The following is a 17,142-nucleotide window of genomic DNA, read 5'->3' on the forward strand; positions in this document are numbered from 1 at the left end:
GACTGGTGAAAATGAAAGCCCAAGAACTGAAAGGGAGGCTGGAGATTGATCTTGTCTGATTGCACTGCAAGCCCGAGGTTGGAGAGGCTTGTTATGGTTGTTGAGAGTAGATCATTGAGGAGCGCATGGGAGCTTGCTGCCAAAAGGAGGTCGTCCATGTAGTGAAGGATGTATGTGTGCTCTGGGTTGAACTTGGAGCGCAGTGGCTCCACGGCATGGTTGACATACAATTGGCATATAGTAGGACTGTTGTGCATGCCTTGAGGTAGCACTTTCCATTGAAATCGCTGCGCTGCACCTTGGTTGTTGATGCGCGGAACTGTGAACGCAAACCTTGGACAGTCCCGGGGATGGAGGGGGATAGAAAAAAAACAGTCTTTGATGTCGATGGTTGCTGCATGAAAATGTTGGGGGACTGTGGTGGGATGCGGGCATACTGGCTGAGGTGATCCCATTGGCTTAATATGCTTGTTGATTTCTCGGAGGTCGTGGAGAAGGCGGAACTTGCCTGTGTTTTTCTTGTTAATGACGAAGATTGGCGAATTGTAGGGACTGGTGGATGGCTCAATATGCCCTGCTTGTAATTGCTCTTCAATGAGGGCAGAGAGAGCTTGTAGCTTGTGAGCTGGCAAGGGCTACTGCTCAACCCAGATGGGCTCCTCTGTGTCCCATTCCAGAGGGATAGGGTCAGGTCTTGAGATGGGAGCAGTGGCCCCTATAAGGGGGAGGCAGCACAGCTGAGAAGGCTTCTGTGGTGAGTCGAGCTTTTAGCTGGCTGAGGACATCTCTCCCCCACAGGATGGTTTGGACTGAAGAGAGGACGAGTGGGCGAATTTGGCCTTCGTGGCCTTCTAGGTCGCTCCAATGCAGAGGCTGGGATGTTTTCCAGGAGGTAGCGGCTCCCGTGGCGCCGATGACTTGAGGGCCAGTCTCAAGGGGCCAGTGATTGAACGCAGCGACTTCGAAGGGAATACAGGAGACTTCAGCGCCAGAATCTAAGAGTCCATCGAGCCATTGCCCACTTATCTTAAGCTCTAATGAGGGTTTTTGATGACGCGAGATAGGCATTGTCCACATTATGGCTTGGGAGTCTTCCCGAGGACCTCTTGCGGGTGGGGCTGAGGCCTGCCCCGCTGGGAGTTTAAAGGCTGCTGGTAGTTTTGGATGGCACGGCAGTCACGAGCCCAGCGATATCCTTTTCCACAGCATGGACACGGCGTAGAAGGGCCTCTCGGTCTTCGCGGTGGCAGGGCGGAGCGGGGTGCTGGGCCTGGCTGAGGGCACTCGCGGACGAAATGGCCGGACTGACCGCACCAAAAGCAGACGGAGGTGGGAGTAGATGAAACGGCCATGGCAGAAGCAAAGGCAGCAGTGAGCGTTTTGATTTGTGGGTCAACGTCGCGGCAGGCGAGAACCCATTCGTGGATATCTTTATCACGTATGGGGAGGACCACAGCCTGGAAGGGCGCAAGGCATCCATCTATGATGAGCTCTTTGGCAAGTGCGAACTGAGCGTCTTCACTAGAAATTTTTCGCTGGCAAGCTTCCAGGACGCAGGCGACGAATGCTGGGAAAGTTTCATTGGAGTCTTGAAGCAGTTGTGCAAGCTTGGTGGGCTGCTTGGTGGAGACCAGAGAAAAGGACCGGTGGACGAGGAATTTTACCCGGTGCCAAAATCCTGGGTCAATGTGTAGATATGGACGAGGGTCCGCGTAGTTGTTGATCCCCGTATACGCATCAGGTGGATCTAAGACGCCAGCTTGGGCATTTTCTACTACCTGCCGGTCAACGGCTGCTTGGTAGTGAGCTCGCCATTCAAGAAATTGACCTGGCGTTAAGATGGTGCGGGCTAGGGAAATCCAGTCGTATGGGAGAACGAGTTGAGTTGCCAGCTCTTCAAGGAGCTGCGTTACATAAGGGCTGCCGACTCCATCTTCTTTAACAGCTTTGCGGAGGGTCTTAACTTCTTCCGCTGTGAAGGGCAGCCAAGTTTGAGGTCATTGCGGCGTAGGCTGCAGATTTAGTGGGTAAAGCTGGGGGGTATGAGAGGGTGCCTCGCTAGGAGTAGGTGGAGGGCTACTGCCATACGGTGGTGGCGAGGGATAAGTGGAGAATAAGTGAGAAAATGGCGGCCGGGCAGCATTTTGACGACAACAAAATGGCGGCGGGGCACTTCCGGGCCAAGATGGCGGGGAGGCCGCGTCACTTCCGGGCGCCGGCCAAGATGGTGGAGTAACTGCGTCACTTCCGGGCGCCGGCCGAGATGGCAGAGTAACTGCGTCACTTCCGGGCGCCGGCCAAGATGGCGGAGTAACTGCATCCGGTTGTGAACAAAATGGCGCGGGGGAAGTTTCCGGTTTAGCGGAAGATGGCGACCGTACAGTTTCCGGGGCGGAGCCGGATGCTGACAGGGCAGGAAGAGGCGGGTAAAGGCGGGAAGAAGCGCCTTTGTTCCCGCTGGCGGGCTCAGGTCCCGGTGAAGAAGAAGCCGGAAGTGCACCATTTTGGGCAGAGGTGGAGGAAGAAGGTGGAAGTTCGCCATTTTGGGGAGCCGCAGGAGCGGTCTCTGTGTGCCGCGGGGAGCTCGGACGGGGGGGCTCATGCTCGAGGGCGGCCGCAAGTTGGTCAGACAGAGAGTCAGTGTCGGCGGACTCATTGGGATCACAGTCTAGAGGCTGCTTGGGAGAAGCCTCATGAATAGTCTCGGATGGGGCACCGAGGAGACAGGCGCGGATGGCGACGAGAACGGGTAAGAGGCCTGGCGGGAAGGAGCGTTTTTCATGCTCCATTGCAGAGGCGACTCGATCTATGAGTCGCGAGTATGTGTCCGGGCTCCAGAGTTGGCAAGTGGCGAGCCACGGATTAAAGGGGAGCAGAAGGTCCCAGTATTTTTGGAGTTGCCGCAGGGAAACGCGGACTCCATTGGTGTCGAGCAGGGCGGCGAGGGCCCTGACTTGCGGCGCCTGACGCGTAGATAGAGAGGCGCCCATGTTGAAATAGAGACAGGACGACAGCGAGGGGTCCCTACCTGGAGAACGAGGATGGGCCGTCCGATTCACAGCAGCAGCAGCAGCAGAGAGGGGCTGGGGGAGGAGCTTCCACGTTGGGCGCCAAAATGTAGCTGAGCGTGAGGGTCTCGCCCTCGCTCAGGCCCAAGAGTCGGGGAGGCTTGCTCCTGCCAAACCACCGGCGGGGGGTGCCCCAAGAGAGAGCACCGGTTCTCCAGGCGTGGGGGACGCGCTGTTGGGGAAAAACCACGGAGACCGTTTGAGCGCAAGAACAGGTCTGCTTTATTGCGGAAGTACACTTAGTTATAAAGGTTTGGGTAGAGGGAGGAGTAAGATGGAGGGAGGGCTAGCTACGGGGCAGTAGTGGACAGGCTGAAGCTGGTGGACAGCCCCCGAGGTAAGCAGTTACCGGGGAAGAGGGCAGATTGTACGTTGGCAATATGGGCGGGACTGGCAGGAAAGATAGCGACGGCTGGAAAGGGGAGGAGGGGTGGCGAGAGGCAGCAACAGCTGACTAAATCAGATTTGTTATTATAACTATTATCTTATGTTAATAATAGCTTATGTGTTTAATGTGTTAACTTAGTAACCTGTAAAATTGACATAAAAATTAATTTTTTAAAAGGACAACACACACACAAAAAAAGGGCAAAAGACTTAATAGACATTTCTCCAAAAAGGATATATAAAAGGCAAAAAGCTCATGAAAAGATGTTAAATATCACAAGCTATTCAGGAAATGCAAATCAAAACCACAATGAAATATCATTTCACACCCACTAGAATGGCAACTACTATAAAAACAGAAAATGACAACTTTTAGAGAGGATGTGGAGAAATAGGAACACTCATTCATTGCTGGTTGGAAGGAATGTAAAATGGTGCAGCCACTGTGGAAGATAGTTTGGCAGTTCCTCAAGAAGCTAAGTATAGAATTACCACATTAGATGTATACACAAAAGAATTGAAAGCAGGTTCTCAAATAGATATTTGCACACTGATGTTCATCATGGCATTACTCACAATTGCCAGGATGGAAACAAACCAAGTGTACACCAACTGATGAATATTGCCTTGATAGCATCAAGGCAAAGCTCAATTGTCTCAGGAAAGACAGTAGAGAAAGGGCAAAAACCTACCCAAGAAAGCTGCTTTGAGGATCTATGGAACAGGAAGGTGCTGTTCATGATCCAGGAGGGAGCAAGACAGATAAAGAAGGCAAAGGAAAACCATGAGTTACTAACCCCTGTGGCTAGAAAAAGCACATATGCCCCACCCTCAAGGCAAAAATCCATATTAAACCCCTGGATCACTGCAGCCACCTTGGGAGGGAGTGTTCCCTGAGAGGAAGAGGAGTCTGGCAGAGGGTGGAGAGTGGTCTCTTTTTGGTGAATTTGTCCAGCTGAGCCACCTTTGAGTCTCAAAAATGACCCCAACCAGTACTGAGCAGCCCCCACGGAGAGGGGAGAGGGGAAAGGGGATCCAATCAGGCCAGTTGTGACACCCAGCCTTCCTGGGAGATACAGGAACTTGGTCAGTAAGGGGGCAGAGACAGCACCTAACCAGTACAACTTGACAAACTGTTAGTCTATTTTGCCTGAGAGAATGGGAGCAGAAAGACCCAGATAAGCTTTCAGAAGCCTACTTAACTTTTTGAGGCAGTGTAGCTCAGTGAAGGAATTCTTGCCTTGCATATATGAAGTCCCTGGTTTGGTTCCCCATACATCGTAAGTGAAGGGAATCCATCTGGTTATCAGGCACTCAGCTGGCATGTGGTTTTAGATCTTCTTGGATCTGCTATTTTTTATCAGTTCTGGTTGGGTTTTTTTTTCATTATTTTATTCACTAAAACCAGGTACATCACCTGTGGAGGACAGGCTGCAGGGTGATGGATTGATGAGTACCAGCAGCCTGAGAAGTTCCTTAGGGGCCTAAAAGGGAAGGCTGTTTTTCCTTGGTTGTTTTTGTTGTTGTTGTTGCTTTGTTTCTTATTAGTTGACTTTCCCCTTTCTCTGTTTCCCTTTTTCCTTTTACTTATTTTTTCTACTTTACTTCTTTTCTTTCCTTCATTTTTCTATCAACTGTCTTCTGTTGCTTTCTTTCATCCCACCTCTTCTTATTAACCCTTCATTTTTTATCTCTCTTTTTCCTTTTTCTTCTTTTCCTTTCATCTCATCTTTCCAGACTCTTAATTTTGTTCTATTTTGTTTCTTTTTTCATTTTTTTTCTATTCCACTTTTTTGTTCTTATTCCTTTGTATTTTTATGATATTTACTAATATTAACCTATTTATTCTCCTAGCTCTTGTACAGTCTCTCTTCTACCTTTTCTTATTATTACCATTATTCTTTTCTTTTTAAGATTTTACTTGATTTATTTCTCTCCCCTTACCCCCCCCCAGTTGTCTGTTCTCTGTGTCCATTTGCTGCATGTTCTTGTCCACTTCTGTTTTTGTCAGCAGCATGGGAATCTGTGTTTCTTTTTGTTGCGTCATCTTGCCGCGTCAACGCTCTGTGTGTGTGGCGCCATTCCTGGGCGGACTGAACTTTCTTTCGCACTGGGCAGCTCTCCTTACAGGGCACACTCCTTGTGCATGGGGCTCCCCTACGTGGGAACACCCCTGCATGGCACGGCACTCCTCGCATGCATCAGCACTGCTCATGGGCCAGCTCCACACGGGTCAAGGAAGCCTGGGGTTTGAACTGCAGACTTCCCATGTGGTAAGCGGATGCCCTATCCACTGGACCAAGTCCACTTCCCTACTATTATTCTTTTTTTCTTCTTATCTTTTTCCTTTTCTCTGGTCCTAATATTGTTTTTTCAAGGGAAACACACATAATAAGATAATGGATCTGATGGTGATGAATGGCACAATGCAAGATATCAAAACTACATTGGAAGCACAAGACAGCAGATTTGAATAGGCAGAGGAAAGAATCAGTGATATTGAAGGCAGCACAGCTGAAATCAGACAGATAGTAGAACAGATAGACAAAAAGATACAAAAAATCCAGCAAGGACTTAGGGATTTGAATGACAACTCAAATGCACAAACATACATATTATAGGCATCCCAGAGGGTGAAAAGAAGGGAAAGGGGGCAAAAGGAGTGTTGGAGGAAATAATGGCTGAAAATTTCCCAACTCTTTTGAGTGACATGGATGTACATATCCAGGAAGCCCAGCACACCCCAAATAGTATAAATTCTAACAGGTCTACCCCAAGACATATGCTTATCAAAGTGTCCAATTCCCAAGTCAAGGAGAGAATACTGAAAGCAGCAAGAGAAAAGAGATCCATCACATACAAGGGAAGCTCAATAAGATTAATGCTGAATTCTCATCTGAAACCAAGAAGGCAAGAAGGAAGTGGTATGTCATAGTTAAGGTGCTAAAAGAAAAAACTTCCAGCCAAGAATTCTGTATCTAGCAAAGTTGGCATCCAAAAATGAGGGAGAGTTCAAAATATTCACAAACAGAAATTAAGAGAGCTTGTCAACAAGAAACCTGCCCTTCAAGAAATGCTAAAGGGAGTTCTGAAGATTGAAAGGAAAAAAACAGGAGAGAGAGGGTTGGAGGAGAGTGTAGGAACGAAGATTATTGGTAAGAATAACTGAAAAGATAAAAATAGAAATGAAAACAACACCTGACATATATAAACCTAAAGAAAATATGGCTAATGTAAGTAATACCCTGAGAGTAATAACATTGAATGTTACTGGATTAAACTCTCCAATTAAGAGTCACAGATTGGCAGAATGGATAAGGAAAAATGACCCATCTATATGCTGTCTACAAGAAACTCACCTTAGACCCAGGAATGCAAGGGAGTTGCAAGTAAATGGTTGGAAAACAATTTTACATGCAAACAATAACCAAAAAAGAATGGGAGTAGAATTCAGTGGGAGAAAGTATAAACTACAATGTAAACTATAATCCATGTTTACTGGCAATGCTCCAAATGTGTTCATCAATTGTAGTGATGTACCACACTAATGAAAGAAGTTGTTAATGTGGGGAAGGGTGGGAGGTATGATGAGTGGCGCATAAGGGAATCCCTTATATTTTTGTGTGTAACATTTTGTGTAATCTAAGAATTTTTTAAAAAAATAAAAAATATATTTTAAAAAAGACTATAATAAGAAGACACTTTGAAAAATTGTATGCCAACAAGATGGATAACACAGATAAAATGGACAAATTTCTAGAAACACACAAACAGCCTACACTGATGAAAGAAGAAATTGATGAACTCAAAAGATCAATCACAAGTAACAAGATTGAATCAGTCATCAAAAGCCTCCCAACTCAGAAGAACCCAGGACCAGATGGCTTCACAGGTGAATTCTACCAATCATTCTGGAAAGAACTAGCACCAATCCCGCTTAAAATCTTCCAAAAATTAGAAGTGGAGGGAACATTGCATAACTCATTCTATGATGCCAACAATACTCTAATACCAAAGCCAAAGACACCACAAGAAAGGAAAACTATAGAACAATATCTCTAATGAGTCTAGATGCTAAAATCCTCAACAAAGTACTTGCTAATCATATTCAACAACGCATCAAGCAAATTATACATCATGACCAGTGATGTGGGTTTCATGCCTGGTATGTAAGGATGGATGACTCAACATAAGAAAATCAATCAATGTAATACACCACATTCATAGATCAGAAGAAAAAACTGACACCATCATCTCTATTAATTCAGAAAAAGCATTAGACAAAATACAGCACCCTTTCCTGATTTAAAAAAAAAAAAAACATTTCAGAGATAGGAATAGAGGGAAATTTCCTCTTAGATCTGGAACAAGGCAAGGATGCCCACTGTCACCACTCTTATTTAACATTGTGTTAGAAGTATTTGCTTGAGCACTTAGGCAAGAAAAAGATATTAAAAAATTCAAATTGGAAAGGAAGAAGTAAAAATTTCACTATTTATAAATGACATGATTTTATACTTAGAAAACCCTGAGAAATCTATAACAAAGCTTCTAGAGCTGATAAATGAGTTTGGTAAAGTGGCAGGATACATAGAAGTGCAAAAATCAGTAGTATTTCTGTACACCAGTATTGAGCAATCTGAAGTGGAAATCAAGAAAAAAATTCCATTTACAATACCAACTAAAAGAATCAAATATGTAGGAATAAACTTAACTAAAGATGTAAAGCACTTGTATGCAGAAATCTACGTAACATTATTAAAGGAAATCAAAGAAGACCTAAATAAATGGAAGAATATTCCCTGTTCATGGATAGGAAAACTAAATATCATTAAGATGTCTATCCCCCAAACTGATTTACAGATTTAATGCAATCCCAATAAAAATTACAACAGTATTTTTTACTGAATTGGAAAAGCTCACTATGAAATTTATTGGGAAGGGCAAGAGGCCCTGAATAGCCAAAGACCAATTGAAAAACAAAATGAAATTGGAGGAATCACACTACCTGACTTTAAAACATACTACAAAGCTACAGTGATCAAAACTGCATGGTATTGGCACAAAGCTAGACATACTAACCAATGGAACAGAACTGAGAGTTCTGATATAGATCCTCACATGTACAGTCAACTGATATTCAACAAGGCCACTAAGCCCACTCAATTGGAAGAGAATAGCCTCTTCAACAAATGGTGCTTGGACTACTGGATATCCATATCCAAAAGAAGGAGAGAGGATCACCATCTCACACCCTATACAAAAATTCACTCAAGATGGATCACACATCTAAATATAAGAGCCAAGACCATACAGCTCCTGGAAGATAATGTAGGGAAGCATCTATGAGATCTTGTAGTAGGAAATGGTTTCATAAACTTTATTCCCAAAGCACATGCTATAAAAAATGAATTAGATAAATGGATGGGAAGCGGCTGTGGCTCAATCAGTTGGGCTCCCATCTACCATATGGAAGGTCCTAGGTTCCCGTCCCAGGGCCTCCTTGTGAAGGTAAGCTGGCCCATGCACCATGGAGAGCTGGCACAGCAAGATGATGCAACAAAGGGAGACAAGCAGATACAGAAAAAATGCACAGCGAATGGACACAGAGAAGAGACAGCAAAAGAAGTGAACAAGCCACAAGGGGGGGGGGAATAAATAAATCTTTTTAAAAAATAGGTAAATGGGGCCTCCTCAAAATTAAAATCTTTTGTGCTTCAAAGGAGTTTGTCAAGAAAGTGAACAGAGAGACTACTCAATGGGAGAAAATATTTGGGAACCATCTATCTGGTAGAGGTCTAACATCCAGCATATACAAAGAAATCCTACATCTTGAAAATAAAAAGACAAACAACCCATTTTTAAAAATAGGCAAGTGGTTTGAATAGACACTTCTCCAAAGAAGAAATACAAATGGTTAAAAGCACATGAAAAGATGCTCAACATAACTAGCTCTTAGGCAACTGAAAATCAATACTACAATGAAATATCATCTTATACCCATTAGACTGGCAGCTATTTAAAAAACAGAGGACTACAAGTGTTGGAGAGGATGTGGAGGAAAGGGAACACTTATCCACTGCAAGTGGGAATGTAGAATGGAGCAGCCATTGTGATGCTAGTCTGCGAGGGGGAATAGGTTGGGGGGATTGGGTTCGACTATCCATGGAACTGGGGGGAGGGTCAGGGGAAGGAGGGTCTGGGGATTTGCAGGTCTGTGGTTAAAACTACAACACTGAGAATTTTCTTTTGGCAAATAGGGCAGGGAGTGTTACTGGTGTGGGATGTTGATTGGGGGGGGGTGTATACAAGACAGGGTGCACCTAGGGCAGGCTTCTGTGGAATATGTAAGTGTTCATCTTGCCATAGTATGTTATATCGGTGGGTGGAGAACCACACAATAATCAAGAAAATATCAAGCTTCCATCCTGGGAAGTCCTGTTATGTTCTCGTTAGAGGGACAAGAATCCCTTGAGAACACAGGCAGTGCCTAATAAAAGAAAACAGACCAATATGTCAAGCCCTCAGTATTCTTTTTTTTTTTTTTAAAGATTTATTTATTTATTTAATTTTCCCCCCTCCCCTGGTTGTCTGTTCTTGGTGTCTATTTGCTGCGTCTTGTTTCTTTGTCCGCTTCTGTTGTCGTCAGCGGCACAGGAAGTGTGGGCGGCGCCATTCCTGGGCAGGCTGCTCTCTCTTTTTCACGCTGGGCGGCTTTCCTCACGGGCGCACTCCTTGCGCCTGGGGCTCCCCCATGCGGGGGACACCCTTGTGTGGCATGGCACTCCTTGCACGCATTAGCACTGCACATGGCCAGCTCCACACGGGTCAAGGAGGCCCGGGGTTTGAACCGCAGACCTCCCATATGGTAGACGGACGCCCTAACCACTGGGCCAAAGTCCGTTTCCCGAGCCCTCAGTATTCTTGCAATTAACTATGAATCTTTTTCTTCAAAAATTGAAACTTTGTGATTACCATAGGTTCTGAGGGGAGGGGGAGGGAAGAATAGAATAGGTGGAACAGAACATAGAGCATTTTTAGGCATTAGAATTGTTCACCATGATCTTGCAATAATGGATACAGGCCACTTCAAATTTTGTCAAAACCTATAAAAGTGCATGATCCAAAATGCAAACCATAATGTATATCATTGACTATGGTAAATAGCAATGCTTCAAATGTAGCATGTAAAATGTTATTAATAAAGGAGAGGGGAAAAGAAGGAGGCTGTTGGTATATGGGTATCACCTTTATTCTCTATGTGACTTTTTTGTATCCTATAGCTTCTTTAAAGATAAAATGAAAAAAATAAGACATTGGGGATATATGGAAGAAAATGTCACTGTACATATAAGACAACAGATCTTCCAGTGATGAAACACACAATGTGTAAAAAAAAATTTTATTATTTCAAATTGTTTTAATTTTTGTATTTTATTGGTTATTTTTTAAATTATTAACACATTTTCTTATTAATCTTATTTGGCCCTTTTGTTGGCTTCATTTTTGGAGAGGTTTTGGATCACAGAAGTGTCACAGCAATAGCAGGGGAGAGTCACTGGTGTGGGGTGTCAGAGATGTGGAGAAGCATGGGAAGGGGTTCACCTGGCGCATGCCTCTAAGACATAAGAACATGTTCAAGTGATCATATGACATTGACTCAGTGGATGGAGCTCCATTACAATAACTAAAAAAATATTGAATTCTGGGAGCTCTGCTACATTCTCTAATAGGACAGCAAGAATCCCCTGAGTCCAAGGGCAATGTCTAGTAAAGGAAGACACTATTATGCTAGGACCTTGATATTGATGATTGTACTTTTGAACCTTTTCTTGTGAAATAGAAACTTAGCCTAGTAATGTATATTGCCTAAGAGTTACTTCCTAAAAGCCTCCTTGTTACTCAAATGTGGCCTCTCTCTCTAGCCAAACTCAGCATAAACACACTACCTTCCCCATGTGGGACATGACTCCTGGGGATGAGCCTCTCTGGCACCAAGGGATTGTTACCAAGCACCAACCAGCAATGCATCTGGAAAAAGACCTTGACCAAAAGGGGGAAATGGTAAATACAAAAGAGTTTTTATGGCTAAGAGACTTCAAAGTGAGTTGGGAGGTCATTCCAGAGATTTTGCTTATGCAGATTTCAGCAGGATCTCATTCACTGCCACAGTAAACAGTGCCTCAAATAGTGGTATTCCTGAGGGCTCTAGAGATATCCAGAAACTATAAGAAGGGCAGTCAGCTCAGGAATTAGGCACCCTATATCAGTGGCTCTTACTTTAGAATTTATGTTCCCCAGCGTAACAGATTAGATTCATTTATATGTTCTCTACACCTGACTCTTCTATCCCTTTTATTTGAACTTATAATTAGCACTATACTTGATAAATATATGTCCCAGAGACTTAAATCTTTGATCCATCCATGTGCCAGTTGAGCCCTGAATTTCAGTTTTAACACTTACTCTCCAGTTCATTGGACTCACCCAGGTCTGCTAACAAGGAGATGATGGACAATGCCCATCCCAAGAAACAGAGTGTCTGCAACTGAAAGCAAGATAGTTCCATCCATCTGTCCTATGACATCTAAGCTCTCTCTCAATTAGAAGCAGAATGGGCATCACCATCCACAAATCCTCAAGATTGGGAATGAACAATGGACTAAAGTAGACTTACTATTATTCTACTATAGACTTATTATTATTCTAGCAATGGAAGAATTCTTTATATTGATATAAAGGCAGTGTCCACCAGAGGTTCTGAGGGATGGGAGAGTGATGGATAGGTGTAATATGGGGGCATTTTTGGGACGTTTGAGTTGTCCTGCATGACAATGCAATGATGGATACAGGCCATTGTATATTTTGTCATAACTTACAAAATGGTGCAGGACAGAGTGTAAACTATAGTGTAAACTGTAGTTCATGGTTAGCAGCAATGCTTCAACCTGGGTTCATCGACTGTAAGAAATGTAGGATATTGTTATAAGGGAAAGTATGGGAGGAGGAGGAAGTGGGGCATATGGGAATCCCCTAGATTTTTTATGTATCATTTATGTAATCTAAAGCTTCTTTAAAAATCAAAATTAATTAAAAAAAAAAAAAGAAATGGAGTCCTGACACATACAACAACATGGATGAACCTTGAGGACATTATTTTGAGTGTAATAAGCCAGACACAAAAGGACTAATATTATATGATCACACTGATATGAACTAATTATAATAAGCAAACTCATAGAGTTAGAATCTATTGGTTACCAGGGGATAGATTGGGCTTAGAGAATAGAGAGTTGATAATTTGTACAGAAAAAAAATGGTAGTGTTGAAAATTGTGCAAGTAAGGAGGTTGGTACATGGAAATTCATTATATTATTCTGATTACTTTGTATATGTTTGAAATTTTCCATAATAATTTTTTTTAAAAGAATAGATCACAATTTGAAAACATTCATGAGTCCAAAGACATCTCTAAAACAAGGCAGTCATTTTAGACCTTCTCCTTTTCTCTTAAACCTACTATAGCCCTCCTGTTCAATAAGAGTTATCCCTAACTCCTTAAGCCCAACTCCTTGTCCAAGCCCCCAGCAAATTCTTCCTTAAAAATGTGTGCCAAGTATGTCTACTTCTCACCATCTCCACTATCAACCTGGTTCATCCATCATCAGCTGCTCACTGGAATCTAATGATAACCTCTTATCTGAAATCTCTATTTCTGTTTTTGCTACCATCCAACTCATTCTACAGTCATCAATCAGTGATATCCGAATGTAAATTAGATCACATAACCCACCCCATTTAGCCCTTTCATGGCTTCCAATTGCACTTATAATAAAATTCAGATTTTTTACCCCAACGTGCAAAGTGTTAGCTATCTGGCCCTGCTTATCCCTTCCATCTAGTCTAGCACCTTCAATCCCTCTCTTCCCTTTGCCCACTACAATCCACACACACACTGCTGCCTTTGTTTACTCAAATACACAATGACCTTTTCACCAGCAGCATCCTCCACCTGGAAAGCTCTGTCTGCTGTTTTTCTAATAGCTGACTCCTGCTTCTCTCTCAAATCTCAGCTTAAATGTCAGCTCCCTAGAAAATTTTGTGTGATCACTCAGTAGTCAACCAGCTTCTCTCTATTTCAGCATTCTGTTTTAATTATCTAGATATACTAATTACCACCTGGCTTTTCCTCTTTCTTTCTTTCTTTGTTTTTATTGCATATTCCCTCCCTCTAAAATAAAAGCTGTATGAAAGCAAGGGTTTTGTCTGCTTCATTCACATTCATGGCTGTATCTCCAGGACCTAGTACAGTACCCTAGTAAAAGTATCCTCATGATATTTTTTTTATTATTTTGAGTTAGTTGCCAAGATTTTAAGTGCAAAAAAGGCTTAGAATCTACATGTCCAGTTTCTTTTGAAATATTCAGAGACCTACTGTCATTGGGCCCATGTTCCAACAAGCTGGAATTTGTTGGAGGGAGTTTGTGCTCCATAGAGTTCACCATTCTCTGTTTCATTTCACCAGCTCCACATCACTTATTCACACTGCTAAAGACATTTGAGTATAGGAACATAAAGTTGGCCTCTATGAGCAATACAAATGACTTTTCTAGCGAAAAATAACACATCTGGAGAGATTTAACATGTTTTGTAAAGGAAAGGGGGGGGGAGTCAACATAAGGCTTATGCAAAAAAAATAATTAAAATCCTGGATAACAAGGATAAGGAAATAGGATCAAGGGGACCCACGAAACCTTTATACCTATTAATATATTCTGCCGTGAAAAGAATTTCCCTATAAAAATTAACTATTGCAATACCAAAATGAAACTTTCTGGAAAATGTATGACATCCTCATCAGAATTCAAGATATGGCTACTATGAAAATGAGGTCCAAAACCATAAGGAGAATAGGGTGTAAAAGACAAAACACTGGTGAGCAAAGAAAAGAATGCAAGGGAAAAAAAACACAGCAACAAATTTTCTGCCATCACATTTCAAAAAGGGGGTGGGGGGGTGGCAGGGAGAGAATAGTAAATAAAACTATTTTAAAGTAAGTTGGGAGGTCATTCCAGATGTTACGCTTATGCAGGTCGCCGGCAGATTTCACAAACTGCCACAGTGAAAAAAGCCTTAAACAAAAGTCCTTCCAAGGGATATCTGGACACTATAAGCAAGGCATACAGCTTCATGAAATCAACACCCCATCAGTGAGCTCTATTCAGGAATATACGAAAATCTATTTCCCCAATATTTATACTCATTTAAATCCCTCCTAATCATGATTCTTCTACTCTAGATCCTATGATTTTCCTTTTTTTTCCCCAAAGATTTATTTATTTATTTATTTCTCTCCCCTTCCCCCCACTCCCACCCTAGTTGTCTGTTCTCTGTGTCTATTTGCTGCGTCTTCTTCTTTGTCCGCTTCTGTTGTTGTCAGCGGCGGGAATCTGTGTTTCTTTTTGTTGCGTCATCTTGTGGTGTCAGCTCTCCGTGTGTGCAGTGCCATTCCTGGGCAGGCTGCACTTTCTTTCGCGCTGGGCGGCTCTCCTTACGGGGCACACTCCCTGCGCATGGGGCTTCCCTATGCGGGGGACACCTCTGCGTGGCAAGGCACTCCTTGCGCGCATCAGCACTGCGCATGGGCCAGCTCCCACACAGGTCAAGGAGGCCCGGGATTTGAACAGTGGATCTCCCATGTGGTAGACAGACACCCTAACCACTGGGCCAAGTCCGCCGCCCCTTTTTTTGTTGTTGTTATACAAAATTATTTATTATAAAATACTTGTAATAAATAGAGTTACAAAGTAATCTTGTGGGTAATGAAAACAAACATTGTACAGAAGCTTTCTTGGTAATGTAAAGTTACTTGAAATTACCTTTAGCTTATTTGGAACCATTTTTAAAGTTATTTACCAAATCTGCTGTTTCTTTAATACTTTTCTATATTTGTTTATTTTTATCTAGTTTTCTATGCTATTTACAGTGCCAGGATCCCTTTTCAGTAACTATATCTCCTTAAAGTCCTGGGGTAACTAAAAAAAAAACAACTAAGGGGAGCTTTCATTCCAGGAGTTTGAGGGATATTTTTGATGTAATGATGTCATGTAAAATACAATACTGGAAGCAGACGTGGCCCAGTGGTTAAGGCATCCATCTACCACATGGGAGGTCTGCGGTTCAAACCCCGGGCCTCCTTGACCCATGTAGAGCTGGCCCATGCTCAATGCTGATATGCGCAAGGAGTGCAGTGCCACGCAGGGGTGTCCCCTGCATAGGGGAGCCCCACTCTCAAGGAGTGTGCCCCGTAAGGAGAGCCACCCAGCGTGAAAGAAAGTGCAGCCTGCCTAAGAATGGCACCACCCACATGGAGAGCTGACACAACAAGATGACGCAACAAAAAGAAACACAGGTTCCTGTGCCTCTGACAACAAAAGAAGCGGACAAAGAATACGCAGCAAATAGACACAGAGAACAGACAACCTTGGTGGGGGGGTGGGAGGGAAGGAGAGAGAAATAAATAAACAAATATTTTTAAAAAACATTAATATTCTTATAAAAAAATATAATACAATACAATACGAAAATCTTCCACCTGCTTCTGAAGAAATGTTTCCCCTGGGAGGTTCCAGGAGTGCCTAGGGCTCTGGGAACTAATGAATCTTGCCTTTTCAAAACATCTTCAGTGATGCTCTGGTCTCACATCAATCCAGTAAAAACATATCAGCACATACACAGAATTTCATGAATTCTCATGTGGAGAGAAATAGGAGGGCATACAGAGAAGTATAATATGTAGGTCATTTCTCAAAGAGATGACAATCAGTTTGAAGAAATAATATGCATATGTAACCACATGCATGCACGCACACGTTCACAGAGCTAATATACTACACAAAGCCCTTAAGTGCTAAATGATTAATGTTGATTGTAAGGGTTTAGGAGAAGAGGAAAGGAGAGAATCCCTGAATACTAGATCTGTCAGGAAAGAATTCATGAAAAAGATAAGATATGAGTTGGGGTTTTAAGGATGAGAAAAAATTATCACAATATGAGAGATACATTATATCTAAGGACAAATCATCAGTTTTATTCTTAGGATAATTTCACTCTCCTTTTTTGTTTTCATAATACCCTCTGTTCATTTATGAACCATCCAGTAATTCATGTATTGAGCATCTTGTGACTCTCATACAGTCTGACTCTAGTCCACTAGTACACTGTGAACAAAATAGACCAAAACTCTGCCCTAGGAATGGCCTCACTGAGAAGGTGAATTTTGAATAAAGAGCTGTACAGAGTAAGGGAGTGTGATGGTTAATTCCATGTGTTAACTTCCATAACCTAGACTAGATCCTTTGATTTTCAATGCACCTATTAAATGTATTTCTTAGAGACTTAAATCTTCCAATTATTCATATGAAGTTGAGCCCGAAGCCAAGTAGACTGCGGCCAACTCCTACTCTCCAGTTCTCCAGGCTTGCTCTGGACAACTAACAGAAAAATGATGATGGACGAACATGCCCCATGCCAAAAACAAGGAGTATCTTCAACTACAAGCAAAACAATCCCTTTCCTCTGCCCCATCATGTCTAAGACCCCTCTCAGTCTGAAGCAGCAGAGCAGACATCATCCCAAATCCCCCAAGATTGAGGGATGAACAAAAATAAGGGGGGGGTGCAAACAC

The 17,142-nt window shown here is 42.9% G+C and overlaps 1 protein-coding gene across 1 annotated transcript; it reads right to left on the reverse strand.

Annotated features, from left to right (window-relative positions):
* Positions 1-1,076: 1,076 nt before the first annotated feature.
* On the reverse strand, positions 1,077-2,990 carry LOC139437593 (endogenous retrovirus group K member 21 Gag polyprotein-like). Its single transcript, XM_071211869.1, has 2 exons — positions 2,285-2,990; positions 1,077-1,972 (listed from the first exon to the last, which is right to left on the reverse strand). The coding sequence occupies exons 1-2, from the start codon at positions 2,988-2,990 to the stop codon at positions 1,077-1,079; spliced, it is 1,602 nt and encodes a 533-aa protein (XP_071067970.1).
* Positions 2,991-17,142: the final 14,152 nt, after the last annotated feature.

Source organism: Dasypus novemcinctus, chromosome 25, assembly GCF_030445035.2.
Source record: "Dasypus novemcinctus isolate mDasNov1 chromosome 25, mDasNov1.1.hap2, whole genome shotgun sequence".
NCBI lineage: Eukaryota > Metazoa > Chordata > Mammalia > Cingulata > Dasypodidae > Dasypus > Dasypus novemcinctus.

Excerpts from the sequence above, each read along its gene's own strand:
- LOC139437593 (XM_071211869.1), bottom strand. The coding sequence starts at position 2,990 with ATGGGCGCCTCTCTATCTACGCGTCAGGCGCCGCAAGTCAGGGCCCTC. Across the intron at positions 1,973-2,284 it reads ATCTTGGCCGGCGCCCGGAA|CGGAAGAAGTTAAGACCCTC; the intron begins GTGACGCAGTTA and ends TGCCCTTCACAG.